At 35.1% G+C, this 14,137-nt stretch overlaps 1 protein-coding gene across 1 annotated transcript in view; it reads right to left on the bottom strand.

The window, feature by feature from the left end:
• Positions 1–869: 869 nt before the first annotated feature.
• The window catches only part of PRKAR2B (protein kinase cAMP-dependent type II regulatory subunit beta), a 75,594-nt gene continuing 62,326 nt past the window's right edge, over positions 870–14,137 (bottom strand). The window contains exons 5-11 of the mRNA XM_015627189.3: positions 9,616–9,722; positions 8,183–8,336; positions 6,856–6,957; positions 6,200–6,274; positions 5,384–5,449; positions 5,117–5,255; positions 870–3,674 (exon numbers count right to left, since the gene is read on the bottom strand). Coding sequence (XP_015482675.1) covers positions 3,541–3,674; positions 5,117–5,255; positions 5,384–5,449; positions 6,200–6,274; positions 6,856–6,957; positions 8,183–8,336; positions 9,616–9,722 — 777 coding nt within the window. The 3' untranslated portion in view covers positions 870–3,540. The remainder of the gene's footprint in view (positions 3,675–5,116; positions 5,256–5,383; positions 5,450–6,199; positions 6,275–6,855; positions 6,958–8,182; positions 8,337–9,615; positions 9,723–14,137) is intronic.

Here is a 14,137-nt window from a genome sequence, read left to right as displayed (position 1 = left end):
GAACATGTAAGAATGTCTGTGCTGTGGTAAATTGACTTCCAGCAAAGCACCTTGTTCAGCTAACACTATCAGATGCTGTAAGCATCTGAAAAAAATAAGCTAAAAATTGTCAGGAGGATAACCAGAAGATACTAATTTTGCACATGTGGGAACTCTTGATATTGAATAAACAATAATGTTTGTCATAGCAAGTGTGCCGTGGATTACAGAATGGTACAATCATGACAACTGTCACAGAGTCACCTTACGGAAAGCTTAAAGCAACAAACATTTCATGCAAAATGAAACCAAACCACCAAAACAACAAAAAAACCTCAAACTAAACCCACCATTCCAGCAAGGAGCAGAATAGTTTTCACTGAATAGAAAAGACAACATGAGGGAAGAAGATGGAGTAATAGTGATTTAAGCTGCATATAGTTTCACAATACTCTTCAGAGGTTTGCCTCATGACTTCCACAGTTGGTCACTTCTGGACCTTAAACAGGAAATCCAGAAGGGAATGATTTCAGAAATGTTTATTTCAGACAAATTTAAATTAAATCTCATGAAACACAGCGTCATTTGACATTTAAAAAGCAGTACAATCAAGGAAATCTTGCTCACCTCAGGGTTTGTGTCTCGTGATCAATTTCGGGGCTACAGTCAGATTGTTTTCCCCATGGTTAAGGCATTTATAAAAAACATTTGCTGTCATTGTGGATTCTCTTCTGGTTAGTAAAACATATGAACCCATGAATGCCTCTCATACAGGATTTCTTTCAGGATTTTCTCTCTTCACTCTCAACTGGGGCATATTTTAAAAAAACTCTATAAAAATCTTTAATAACAAAACAGACACAGTCTAATAAGGTAAACCTGACACTGTGTTGTTTAAAATTATTAGCATTGTCTACTTTTTATTGAAAGGTCTGTAAAAAAAAATCAGTAACTTGATATGATTTCATTCTTAGGATTAACACTCACCACATTTATGACATGAAGCCTAGCATGTTTGAAGTGTACATATGAAGAGAACCAGGAAAAAGAGGAAGGATATAATGATTTGGATGAAATTTGAAGAGTGATAACATGTTACTGTCGGTTCAGCCCCCCTGAATTTATCAACAAAGAAAATTTCAGAAATCATTCAGTGCTCAACAGCAACACAGTAAAACTGCTGCAACATGAAACTGTATTTTGGGACTCAGAAAACCCAGTCTCTGATTATCCTAAATTTGTTACTCCACAGCTTTTTCCCAGCTATAAACTACAAGCAAATCATTAAATAAAGTAATTATGACAATTACTGCATCAACGTGTTGTCTGTTCTGAGTAGACAGAGCATCCACATAATGCCATTTATGAAAATCAGCATGAAAGTGTTAAGAATTATGATTTTTTTTTTAATAAATGAACATAAATAGGTCACTTGTAACTTTATGGTAATAGAATTAAAAGACAAAAACAATATCAATAAATGTAGATTTTTATATATAAAAGTGTTGTTTATTGTAAGGAAACTTTAAATATAACCAACAATATTGAAAATATCATGACTGGCATTTATGGCCTTGATTGTAGTTTACTGCCATACAAGTAATTTCTAGCATTTTTCTTAATCACATTAAGCCAGTGCAAAATATAGGTAGCTTTTAGAGATTAAGCATACAGAATGACAAGAGTGTAGATTTTGGTCACCTGATATTTCCTTCTAGTATAACAGGCTTCTCTTTTTCCCATAAATCAAAAGTACAAAGGCAAGTTATCATATGTGCAATTATTCATACCAGGTTTCTAGGTAAAAAAAAATACATTTGTAAATTTTGTTCAGATTGTATTTTGTTAGGAATCTGATTTATAATTTATACCATATTATATGATATAAATTATATATTGTTATATTATATAATCATAATTTCATATACATGTATGATTATATTAATTGTCAGAACATATCACTAACTGCAGCATAATGATTACATCAACATACACAAATATATGGCATTAGAAAAGTCAGTATCTAAGAAGGAAAGATGTTATAATTCAGGTGTTTGAATCAGGGCACAAGCAGCCTTCCTACAACTCTTGCAGTGTCATTTTGGCAGAGCTGCCCATCGCCAGTATGTGCACTGGCTGTCCATGAACATCAACAGACAGGTCAGTAAGCAGGATTGAAATTGGACTGTGCCTGAAATTTCCAGTCACAGACCCTCGTAAGCAATGAGCCCTGTGCTCATAATTAAGATGATATTCTCTCTCCTCAGTCTCAGAAGGTATCCCATGCTATTATGGCTGAAAACATTATTTCATGATGACCTACAGGTTTTTGAAAGCAAGACATGTTAGCTTTAAGGATAACAGATGTGTGCAAAGCTTTGGAAGTACTGATCTTTCAAATTAAAAATATTTTTGCACTTCCTGTTAAGGATTTTCAAGGACAAGCTTAGTTTAGCATGGCTTTTGATATCAATCACTTCAGTAATTGACTCAGATCTTTGATAGCTAAGATTAGACTGCAGGAAGAGAGATATACAGAGATAATTTCACTTGAAACAGATTTAACAGTAAAAAAGGTGATACCTAAAAAAAAAATTTACTAGAGAACAAGCATAAATAGAGAAGACAAAATGCATAAATATAAAACAAGGGAGAAGGAAAACAATATAGGTTATGTATGATTAGGTAGAACATGACAATGACCCATGCCTTTGCTTTGAAAGCATTAAGGTAAATTTGTCAGCTGTCCTCACTCATGTACAGAATTCATGTAACTAATAAAAAATGCAGTTTATTGCAAAAATATACAAGTCCTCTAAATTGCATAAGATATTACAATGTCGTGCTGAAACATGACATATTAAACAAAGAGGACTTTAAAACAAATTATGAAATGTTAAAAACCAGATTTGGGTCATGAGCGTTACACAAAACGCATTGTCATGCTTTATCTTATGATTAATCTTGTGATTCACTACATCTGTGATAAATGCAACATAAAATCATGACAACTGTAATAGTCAAAAAGTAATATCTACTGTATATCTTCTGTATTAATACATATAAACACTTTGTGTGCACTAATACTTTCAACATATCACATTCAAACTAACAGTCTTTCCAGAAAAGATGTAACCTTTTTGAAGAACAGAAGCTGGTTTAACAAGTTCATCACATGTGGGTTTTTTTTAAAAAATCTATTCTTTAAGGAAATGCTGTGTTCAAGGACTTGATTTTCAAAGGTACTGTGCTACTACGGGATGTCTTTGTATCAGATGGAACCATCGATTCTGAGCACTTTTAAAAATCAAGCCCTCAATTCTTTGAATTGCTATTTTCTTAACTAGTATTTCCACTGTCATAATTTAAAAAAAAAAACAACGAAATAAACAAAAACGAAAGAACCACCCAACCAAGAGCAAACCAAACCAAAAAACCCCAATCCCATTCTTAAAATCACAGAAAATGCTTGGCATCTATAGGAAGAGAGACAATTTCTCAGTGGACTAACCACTACTGTGCTATATTCTCATAACAGATCTTGTTGCTCCAATGTTTAGTTCATGCACTGGTGTCAGCAATGTCCATGTTTGTTCCAAAAAGAGCAACGAGCTGCTCTTCATAGTTTGCAATGTTCCTTTTCAGAATTTCCATACAAGGTCCCAAAAGCCTTTCAAATGCCTGCACATCCATAACTAAGATAAAAAGGGAGAGAAAGAGAAAGAATATTATGTGCTCATCAATAACAGACACAAATCCTGGTAGTTATGATATTCCAGTGTAAGATTTTAAATGGCAACAGATACTATTGAGGTATGTACATTCTTCGCACAGGAGGGAACCACTTACCTTAGCAAAACCAAGATCAACCAACACACTGCTGTCTTGAAACTTTACAAATAAACTTGAACTTTCTCTGTTCCTTATTTTGAAAATATTTTCACAGTAAGTTATATGTTACCCAAGAGTTTGTGAAGAAGTCTGAAGGGGCCTGGATTTCTCCACAAAATAAACTTTTAAAACCCATGAGATTTCAAAAAGCCAAAAACCTTAAGTGAAGTTGTTGGCTGTATTTGGGCTCTAACAGCCTATTTCATTGCTCTTTTTACTTGCTTCCACCCAAAGTGAAAATGGTAATGAATACTTATTTTCCCAGCAAATGTGCAAGAAGTTGAAGACAATCATTCAGAAGATGCAATGTCAGTGCACAGCCAATCAGAGTATTTTCTTTACCTGATCACATAATGTGATCCTCTATAGTTCCAGCCAATAGGCCAGGAAGGAAACTTCATATACTCCCAACTTGCTGGCCAGTAATATCTTGTCTCTTGAGAAATGTTCAAGATCTCTTTTGTTTGGGAAGTGCCAGAGATGTTTGTTATTCAGCCAAAAATGGATAATAACACTCTTCCTCACCACTGCCTCTTATTCTTTCTTATCTGCCGTATCTTTGATCTCTACTGCCTGATCATCTCTGTGTGTTTCGAGTTTGGAATTATAAAAAATAGAGAAACTTTTTGGTTACTGACTTCTTCATCAAATGGTTCTGCAGGAATGCCAAATCTATCTTTGCAGTTTACAGTTTTCCTGTAATTAGGAGCTAAACATCAGACCACGAAAAGCAATGGATGCGAAGGGTTGTCTATGAGCACAACTCCTACAGTCCTCACTCTTCCTGTGCCTGAGACTACAGTGTGATGGGATGACTAAATTAACAGCTAATGAAGACAAAAGAATTTGTTAAAAGCTTAAGTCATGGGGATAAAAAGGCACAGAATTTTTAACAGAATTATTTCTTATATGAGTCAGTCTACTGAGAGAAGAAACACCTCGCCTTTCTGCAGAGTATTAGACATTTATCTGTAGCTATAAGCATTTTGCAGCAATACTCTGTACTGGCCTAAAACAATTTTTACTTCCATACAATAAGAGAAATGTTGGAGAAATTGTGTGTAATAGTATTTATCAATTGTAAGTAATTTTTCCAGATAAAAAACTTAAATAGTAATGCACAATACTAGGTGATTACTGAAACAGCCTTAAATCTTATATTCTGGAGAAAGACAGAGTCACAGTAAAACCAACCAAATAGATTACATATACTTTATATTAGATATAAAATAGTATTGACCAATACCTAAACATTTGACAGTGCCAAGAGCAAATGCAGAAGCAGCTCGGGGTTTGTTAGTTACAAGAGCAAGTTCTCCAAAATACTGTCCTCTTGAGCATCGAGCTATTTCTACTGCTCCATTCTCTTCTAGATCTTGTTTACCCTGAAATACCATGTAAAAAAAAAAAGATAAAGTATTAGAGGAAAGATTTTCCAAAGTCAGGATTTCATAAGCGAAGCTAGTGACAATGGTAAAAAAAAAAAAAAAGTTGTTGTTTTAGGGATGTTTACCTTCCTTGTCATTATAATCCTTACTTCTCCAGATTCCACAATAAAGAAAGAATCAGCCAAGTCACCCTGCACAAGAAAAAAAATAAAGTGAGTAAAAAAAGTGTAAAATTTCCCTTTTAGTTTCATGGTAACACCAAAATATTTGTAACCAGTGCCTTGAAGCTCCTCTTTTTGATACCTGCTGCAAAATAAATCACTTTTAATTTGAAAACCATACTCTAGACACATAACCTTCAAAACATCTATACAGAACTGACAGCAAAGCCTTTTCATGAAAAGACATAGCTGACTGTGACTTACACGAAAAGCAGAGAAAACCAACGTTGTGGAAGATTTTTAGGATCCTTACTACCATTTATCCACTGCTCTGTTCCTCCCAAATTATTTCTCTTAGCAAGTTTCCAGTATAAAAAGCCTCCAGGGGCTATGTGAAAAACACTAATTGTCCTGCAGCAAGACAATCACAGTTGCCTATCCCAAAGAGTATACGTCTGTCTTCTTGAAAAGTTGACCGTATTTTAACTTGAGTCTTCAGTGCTCCTCCTTGGAAGTACATTTATAAAGTTTGAATTTCTAAGTATACTAAAAATGTTGACTTTTTTATTTATACCAACAAAGAGGGTTGGTCTTGAAAGTATCATAAGTGAAAAGTGAACTTTTGCAACAAAATAACCACCTCTTACATTTAAGATTCATAGATTTTTTTTTTTTTATATGAGAAAGAAAAATAAGGTTTAAAAGCATGCATTGTCTATAAATAACATGATTACTGTTATCTATTATGAAAGAAAAACTAAAACTGGGAAGAAACTGTACCTGAGCAATGATTTGTTCTCCATCTTTGTACACTTTGGTACCAATCACATCAACCACTTTTAAACGCTCAGACACCTTCATTTAAAAAAAAAAAAAAAGTAAGAAATATTTGGTTAACATTATGATAGTATATATTTAGAAAGCCCTTTGATATTTCTTTTTGTGAATCTTTGCACAGCATAGTGTATCTTTATTTTTCTGGTTTGATTACCATTAAAAAAAGAACTGCTGAATAGTGTTCCAGAGGGTATATTACAGTTTTAACAGCTATTCTGATAAGCTTCCATTTTTATTAGAAGCCTTCAAAAATTATGCTCAGAAAAGCACACATATAAAAATATATGGAAAAATATAGCTGATAGATGAAAATAATTTTCAATTCCCTGAGTCATTGTTTAATTTTGTTGGCTAATATCTAGTAAAACTAAGCTTTGGGAAACTCAAAGTAAAGTTAATTTATGTTTTAAAATGTAATATGAATAATAATAATTTATTCCAAATTTAAAAAAAACCTAAAATGTAGTTTTTCTCTGAAACAAAAGTATGCAAACTTCTATTGTGGAGACACTTTGAATGCCAAATTAAAAGTCCATAAGAGCAGAATCTTATCAGGTACTTCCAACATAGCCATTAAAATAATGCAATAGAAATCTTACTTCTAAAGATTTAAGGAATGGCAATGACTCAATAAAACTTTCATACATTCTTCTCTTTTTGGCATTGTTTTTTACAATGATTCTTCGGAATGTTACCCTATCCTGTAAACACAAAGAGAGAAAAAGAGTTTATTAACTGAAAATATGTGCTAGAAAATACTTTAGAACTGGCTGTATATTATCAAATTACCAAGTTTTAGTCACTTAGTGTAGCTGTCAACCGAGCTGGCTTTTCTCTCCCTACTGTCAGTTGAGAAAGATTCCTCTAGAGGTCAATCAGGAGTTCCTAAAGTTAACCTGAAAATCGCTATCAAAATCCCTGCAGGGGACATACCAAGCTCACCTACAGAGGGTAGAGGGTAGAGTTTACAGCAGTAAACACACAGTGGGTAATTTAGGCGATTTAAAAGATCCTCAGTATTTAAATGTTTCATTTACAAAGTTTATTCATTACCCTGAGGTTCCATACAAATTGATATGTACTCAAAGAGGCTTTTAGGGTTTTGTAGAAACCAAAATACATGGACTGGGTCTTAGGTCACAGTCCACTTACTGCTGTTTCAGCAGAACAAGGCTCACTGCTGCCCTAAACAGCCCAATGGACATTCCTTAGGATTTGACCATGAAAGTGAACCAGACAGATGGGAAAACTACACATATGGTGTTTTCTTCTCTTAACTTTGTGTGGCTGTGCCCTGGTGACAGGCAGAGGGAAAATGCACTGCAAGCCTTCACTGCCACAGGGGGCACTTAGTGGCCAACACAACACAATTTAATTTAAAGCCATTCTTACAGTGTCCTAAACAATCCCAAAAGTCACATGGATTAAGCTGGTGAACAACCACATGTTTCATTTCAATCCTGGGATCACTCATTAGATCAATATGTACATCTTGAAGATGATGGCCATCTCAGCTTACTTTCGGGGTAAACTCAATTAATCAATTACTCTTGTCAGAGATCATTGTCAGGTAGTATAACACTAGTAAATAACCTCATATTGGAATTTTACTCTGGAAACAAAGGCATTTTCAATCAAGGTATAAGGGAAAAAATAAATACGCAATTATCAGTGGTTCTCAAATTGGGAAATTGCAATTAATTTTTTTAAATTTTTTTTTAATCGGTGTTTTATTAAACTTCGGATTTTCATCTGTGGATTCTGGAAAAAGATAGCATTGTGTTGGTATTTATCAGGATTTCTAGAATTAAACTTTCTAAAATCATATATATATATATATATATTTAATGCTGATATAGCATGCCAGTGAAATCTATATAAAATATATCTTTTTAAAAAATAGCTTAAAAGAAGTACTCTACTTACCAAACCCCAGATGGAACCAGGAGAGGTAGCTATAATTGTAGCTGCTCTGGGTGTGTTGTACATTAAGGCCAACTCACCAAAACATCCTCGGTTATCATAGGTTCCAACACATCTCCCAACACCATCACATTTTACATAAATATCATATGTACCTCTGTTAATAAAATATATAAATACAATGAGTAGAATCCAGCCCTGGCCTTTACTAAGCAGCCTCTCACTGTATTTTTTATACCACGAATTACAAAAATAAAGCATTTGAAAAACACATTTGCTTGCTTAAATGGTATTAAACGCCTTGTAAAGTCATCTCAATGACTTCTACAAATAATGAAACTGGTCCCTCTTTTTTAAGGGAAGAATAGGGTTATTAGTTTTTACATTAACTCAGTTTAAAGATAGGATGGATGTACAGTGATCTATTTATCACCAGAACTTTTAAAAATTAAGATCTAACTTAGAATCTGTTTCTTCATTTCATTGTAACCAAACTAAATACAAATGTCAAGTCTTTGCAAAAATTACTATGATAGGATCACTGAAATAATTATACAAGTTATTTAATAGTTTAAATATTTTACAGTAGTAATTTCTAATGAAACAACAGAGATGCAGGAAACAGAGAGAATGTATCTGAAAAGAAGCTTAAAATCATGAAATACATATATCATTATATGCATTTTTCTAATATATTGTGCATTTCTTCTCTCCGTCGTTAATTTAATAACTTTTTTTCCCCTCAGGAATGCAGTACAATTTGATATCTTGTAAAACATGAAGTTGCCAAGCCCATTGATGCTGAGCCATCATTTTCTTCTGTGTTGAATATTTTTATGGTGTGCATTGATAAATCATATGAATGTAATGCAAAAGTCTGTGCAGTTGTTTCATTGATAAGGGACAAAGAGGTGATACCCTACACCTAAAAACAGCAAGGCTGACAGGATATTGTAAAGTCCCTGCAGCCTTTTTCATTACCAGATGACAAGTGGTAACCTCACAAGCCTGAAAAATATCATCTTTGCAGCACAGAATCTGGACATGCTTTTATGATCATCTGATTTAATATTTCAGTTAGAAGGGACCTAAAACAATCCCTTTGTTCACCTACCTGACCATTTCCGGGCTGCCAAAAACTGGAAGAATATTATTAAAATAATTGTCCCAATGCCCCTTAAACACTGACAGGCTTGGGGCATCGACCTCTAGGAAGCCTTTTTCAGTGCTTGACTGCTTATTTGGCAAAGAAATGCTTCCTAATGTCAAATCTGAACCTCTCCTGGCACAGCTTTGAAACATTCCCATGAGTCCTGTCACTGAATACCAAGAGAAAAGCTGTAATGTAAGCATTAAATACAAGTGCACAGAATACAGACTTTTCTCAATGGACTTTTGCATAGCACTTTGTGCTATAGTAAGACACAGCAATTCACCTGTCAATGACGTAGAAATTGTCACCATCATCCCCTTGATCAATCACATGTTCCCCTCCTTCAACCATCTTTTCAAACATCGCATCTAACACCTGAGACATCTGTTCCTGTTTAAAAAACACAAAGACAAGAAATTATCATCTGCTTCTAAAATTTTACTCTTTGAATTAACTAAATGGTCAGCTTCCCAATATGCAGATAAAAAATGTTAATGGTGGAAAATATTCATGCTACAGAAATGCATGGATCAATAATAGAAAGACAGTTCTATTTAGTATTCAGTGTTAGATTTTCCTCTTCAAGTGTTCAGAGCACAGCTTCCCACTTGTCACTGCAAATGACAAAATAGATCTTCTTTGCAACATAAATTGCTCATGACCATCCAAAGACAGAATTTCAGCCTTCACAGCTGAGTAACTTTATACCCATAGAAGAAAAAAAACAAACCTGTATCCATTTTTCTAAATTATGCATTTACCTGGTTTTGTCTTTAGAACTTCCTTACAGAATTTAGTTTCACAAAATGATTGTGAAGGATTTTGAAAGTCTAAGTTATACAATGCCTGCAGAATGTTGGGCCAGATGTAACCGTAAAGGTCAGCAACGCTTTGGCTCAGCAAGTAAATACTGGATTCTTTGGGAAGTAGGAATTTACACACAGCTACAAAACTACTTTGTTGACAGAGAAATGTTAACAGACTAACAAAATGTGATCATTTCAATTGCAACTGTCTAATAAAAAAAAAAGCACTAGTTACTTAATTTGTCTTATTTGATGTAAATTTGACTATTCACATCTAAAACACCCAAATACAGCTCATTGTGGATTAAGAATCCAGCTCATTGTGGATTAAGAATCCTAAAAAGATAACTGAACAATTTAAATTTTATATTTGGTTTATCCTGCAATATGCCTAAAATTCTATACTCTGCTTCTTGAAACTTACTAAGTATGTATCATACTGGAACAAGCAGATTCGAATGAAAACCATGATAGAAAAAGCCTGTAGATAGGCATTTTGCAATGGTTCAATTCACAGCATTTCCAGCCACTGAAAGATGGATGGCATTTGCTTTTCCAAAGAACACCAGTCTAAGTCAGTCATTTAGAGTCCTCCTGCAGCCCATGGGCAGAGATAACCATACAAGATAGCTCAGAATCATTCTCCAGAGATTTCCCTTTCTTTCCTCTGAGGATTGAGAGATCTGCTGTAACTCCCAGTCATGCACAATTTTTAGACAGATAAATTAGTTGTAATGAATTCCATCCTTATGCTGCTGAATTTTTTACTTAGTGAAATATTTTAAAAATACCAGCAGTACCATGCTATCCAAGCTTTTTTGAAACATGGAAGCTAAATAGAAATTTTCCTTCACAGAGTTGGTTGTGTGTGGACACAAAGAACAGAATGGCAATATCCATCCTTAGTACAGTTGATCATGATAAAGTACAGGGAGACATCATGCAGCCCTCCTAGGCCAGCAAAGAATCATTTAACTGTGTGTCTACTTAATACCTTTGTGAGTACAGACAGGTATGTATTTGAAAACTATGGATCATTTCAGATATCAGTGAATGTGTTACAGGTCATTTCAGAGAAAGAAAAGTGTGAGTGGGTGCCATTGGAAGAGACTGAAAATTATGTACAGGGGTTACCTTTTAAAAGCTTCCATGATTGAATGAATAGGTAATATTATTTCATTATTTTAAGTCCTCTCTATGTAAACAAAAAGAAATTCCTACAAAATCTGCAAAACTAACCTATCAACTTGTCTAAGGCACTTGAAGCAACACTTTCCCTTCCTCTGGCTTTACATCTGAATTGGCAAAGTGGCTCCCCAACCAACAGCCCTTGTCTGCCTTTTGAAAACATGTGACAACATACAGAATGCTCCCCACTTCATGGGAGGCTAGCCCCAGAACTTAAAATACTTCCAAGATATCTTGGGAAAAAAGATTAAATTAAAAAGATGGTTATTTCCTGTAATGGAGGAATAAAACATATAGTTCTTTATTCTATGTGCTTCATCTTGAAAACATTATCAATTATAACTATGAATCAAGCTCACCAAACCACAACTTTTCCAATATGTAAATCTACAAATTTTTAATGCAACAGAGTGGAATTCAAAAATCCAATTCCCTTTTAAAAATGTCTAAAATATTTTAAGGTATTTAATACATCTGTGAGCAGTCTATTAATTACTGAAGCACTGCACATTTCTTTTAACTTCCTAAATAAACTGCAACTAACTTAAAGGCAAGTGGTCCCTTTTCTAAAATTTTCCACTTTAAATTAAGACAAAGCAGGCTGTAATAACCAAACCAGGAACATGGTTTTTGCTTTTGCATGACAATTACATAACTTGCTTGCCCAGTTTGCTCTATGTGAATCCTCTGGAATCTCTGCCTGACTGAGGCTCAATTTACCGGCACCCTCTGTTATTATTTTGAAAAGATAAAGATAGGTAATTTTAGAATTTAAAAGCAGATCTGTTTCATAAACAGAATTAATTCTAGTATTTTGTAATACAGTCTAAATGTTTTTCTTCCTTAAAGCAGTTCTACCTTCAAAAATACATGTAAAATGAAAACAGGATGGGGGGGGGGGGGGGGGGGGGGGGGGGTTTGTGGCTGACTGGCCTGCAGACACAGTTCCCTGTGTCTTTTTCATTTCCTTTTTTAAAAATGGGGGTTATGTTTCCCCTTTTCAAATCACTGGACTGCCATGATTTCTCAAATAAGATGGGTAGTGGGCTTAGCCACATCCTTGGACAGTTCCCTCGAGACCCATGGATGTAACTCACCATGTTCCATGGACTTACGCTCCTTCAGTTTCCTTAGATGTTCTTAAACCCAGCTGGGGTCGTTCTACAATGGGTGGTTCTTCATTCTCCCCATCCCTGCTTTCACCCTCTGCAACTTGGGCAGTGTGGCTGCAGCACTTGCTGGTGAAGACTGAAGCAAATAAGTCATAGAATACCTGAGCCTTCTCCATGTCCTGGGTAACCAGGTCTCCTGGACCCTTCCTGAGAGGATCCACATTTTTCTTAGTCTGTTTTTTATCACTGACATACCTAAAGAAGCTTTTTTTTTGTTACCCTGAATGTCCTTGGCCAGATTTACTTCTGTCTGTGCATTAGTGAACTTCCTAACATAACACCATAACATTTTCCAGCATGACACCACTTCTTGCTGGCTCCTCTATCACTTGGAGAGGGATGTTAATGCATTCCAAGAATCCCCTGGAAAGCCTACATTGTCCCTCTGACAGATATCAGGAGTGGTTGAAGTCCCCCATGAGGATGAGGAACTGTGAATGTTCTCCAATCTGCTCCAATCTATCTGTAGAGGACCTTATGCTCAGCTTTCCTGGTTGGGCAGCTGTTGCAGACCTCCACTGTGATGGCACCTGTCCCTGCCCTCCCTTTAATCCTGACCCACAGGCTCTTGGTCAGCTCCTCATCCATCCCCAGGTGGAGCTACATGCACACCAGGTGATCATTGATACAGAAGGCAACACCACCTACTCATCTCTTCCTCCTGTCCTTCCTAAAGATCCTGTATCTTTCCATCTCAATGGAGTCATAGGAATTGTCCCACCGTGCTCCCGTGATGCCAATAAGACCTGCATTAGTAAGGTGTGTGGAAGCCTGTTACATTGCTATTCCACATCAGAAATGCACAGAATTTTGTGTATGTTTACAATTGCTTACAAAAGACATGATGAGATTTAGAAGAACGAAGCCCCAGACAGCAATGATAACTGGTTTACCAAGGACATCCTCTTGACAGTGTGTGATTCCGTCCCTCTTGCCAGGTCAAGTGAAAAACTACAACTAAACACTCACGGCTCCCCTCTCGTAGACTTTGTATCACAAACTACAGATGCATGTTGCTTTCCTTGAAATGGGATGTTAACCTCAATTTCTCTCAAGTCAACAAAACAAACATGGTAATCACATCTCAACAAAATGTCTTAACAAAAATTAGATAATAGATATTAAGTATAATTAAAATGATATTTTTTTAATTTTTTTTTTAGTATACATCTCACACAGATTAAAAATCTAGTCCCTTGGATATCTTTGCAAGACATTTAGTCAAGAGAGCTGGTAGACTATGGCATGTTCTTCCTAGATGCCAAAGGCTCTTTTAACTGCCAAACTACCAAATACTTTGCTACTGCTGTGCCAGGTATGTCTCTTCTTAATATCAGTTTATAAATTTACTGTGAGCTACTTTGTAAAAGAAAAAAGGATGAAGTTCTCCTTTCTAAACTCAAACACTGGGGTTTTCAAGAAGCATCAATGTTTAAACTGATTGTTGTTTGACAAAATGTTACCTGAATCAATAAAGGCACTCTAGATAAAATGGAAAGTGGGATGTGATCATCACTGGTAGTCATGACAATGACAAATGTAGAAAGTAATTTCTGAAAATTTTCCTTCCTGACTTTCAGTAAACATGTTCAGGAGATAGAAGGCATAGCTACATTTTTAAAGTTAAAATGATGTGGCA

Source organism: Parus major, chromosome 1A (genome assembly GCF_001522545.3).
Source record: "Parus major isolate Abel chromosome 1A, Parus_major1.1, whole genome shotgun sequence".
Classification (NCBI taxonomy): domain Eukaryota; kingdom Metazoa; phylum Chordata; class Aves; order Passeriformes; family Paridae; genus Parus; species Parus major.
Note: the sequence above shows the minus strand (reverse complement) of the source record. Positions and strands in the feature narration are given on the sequence as shown.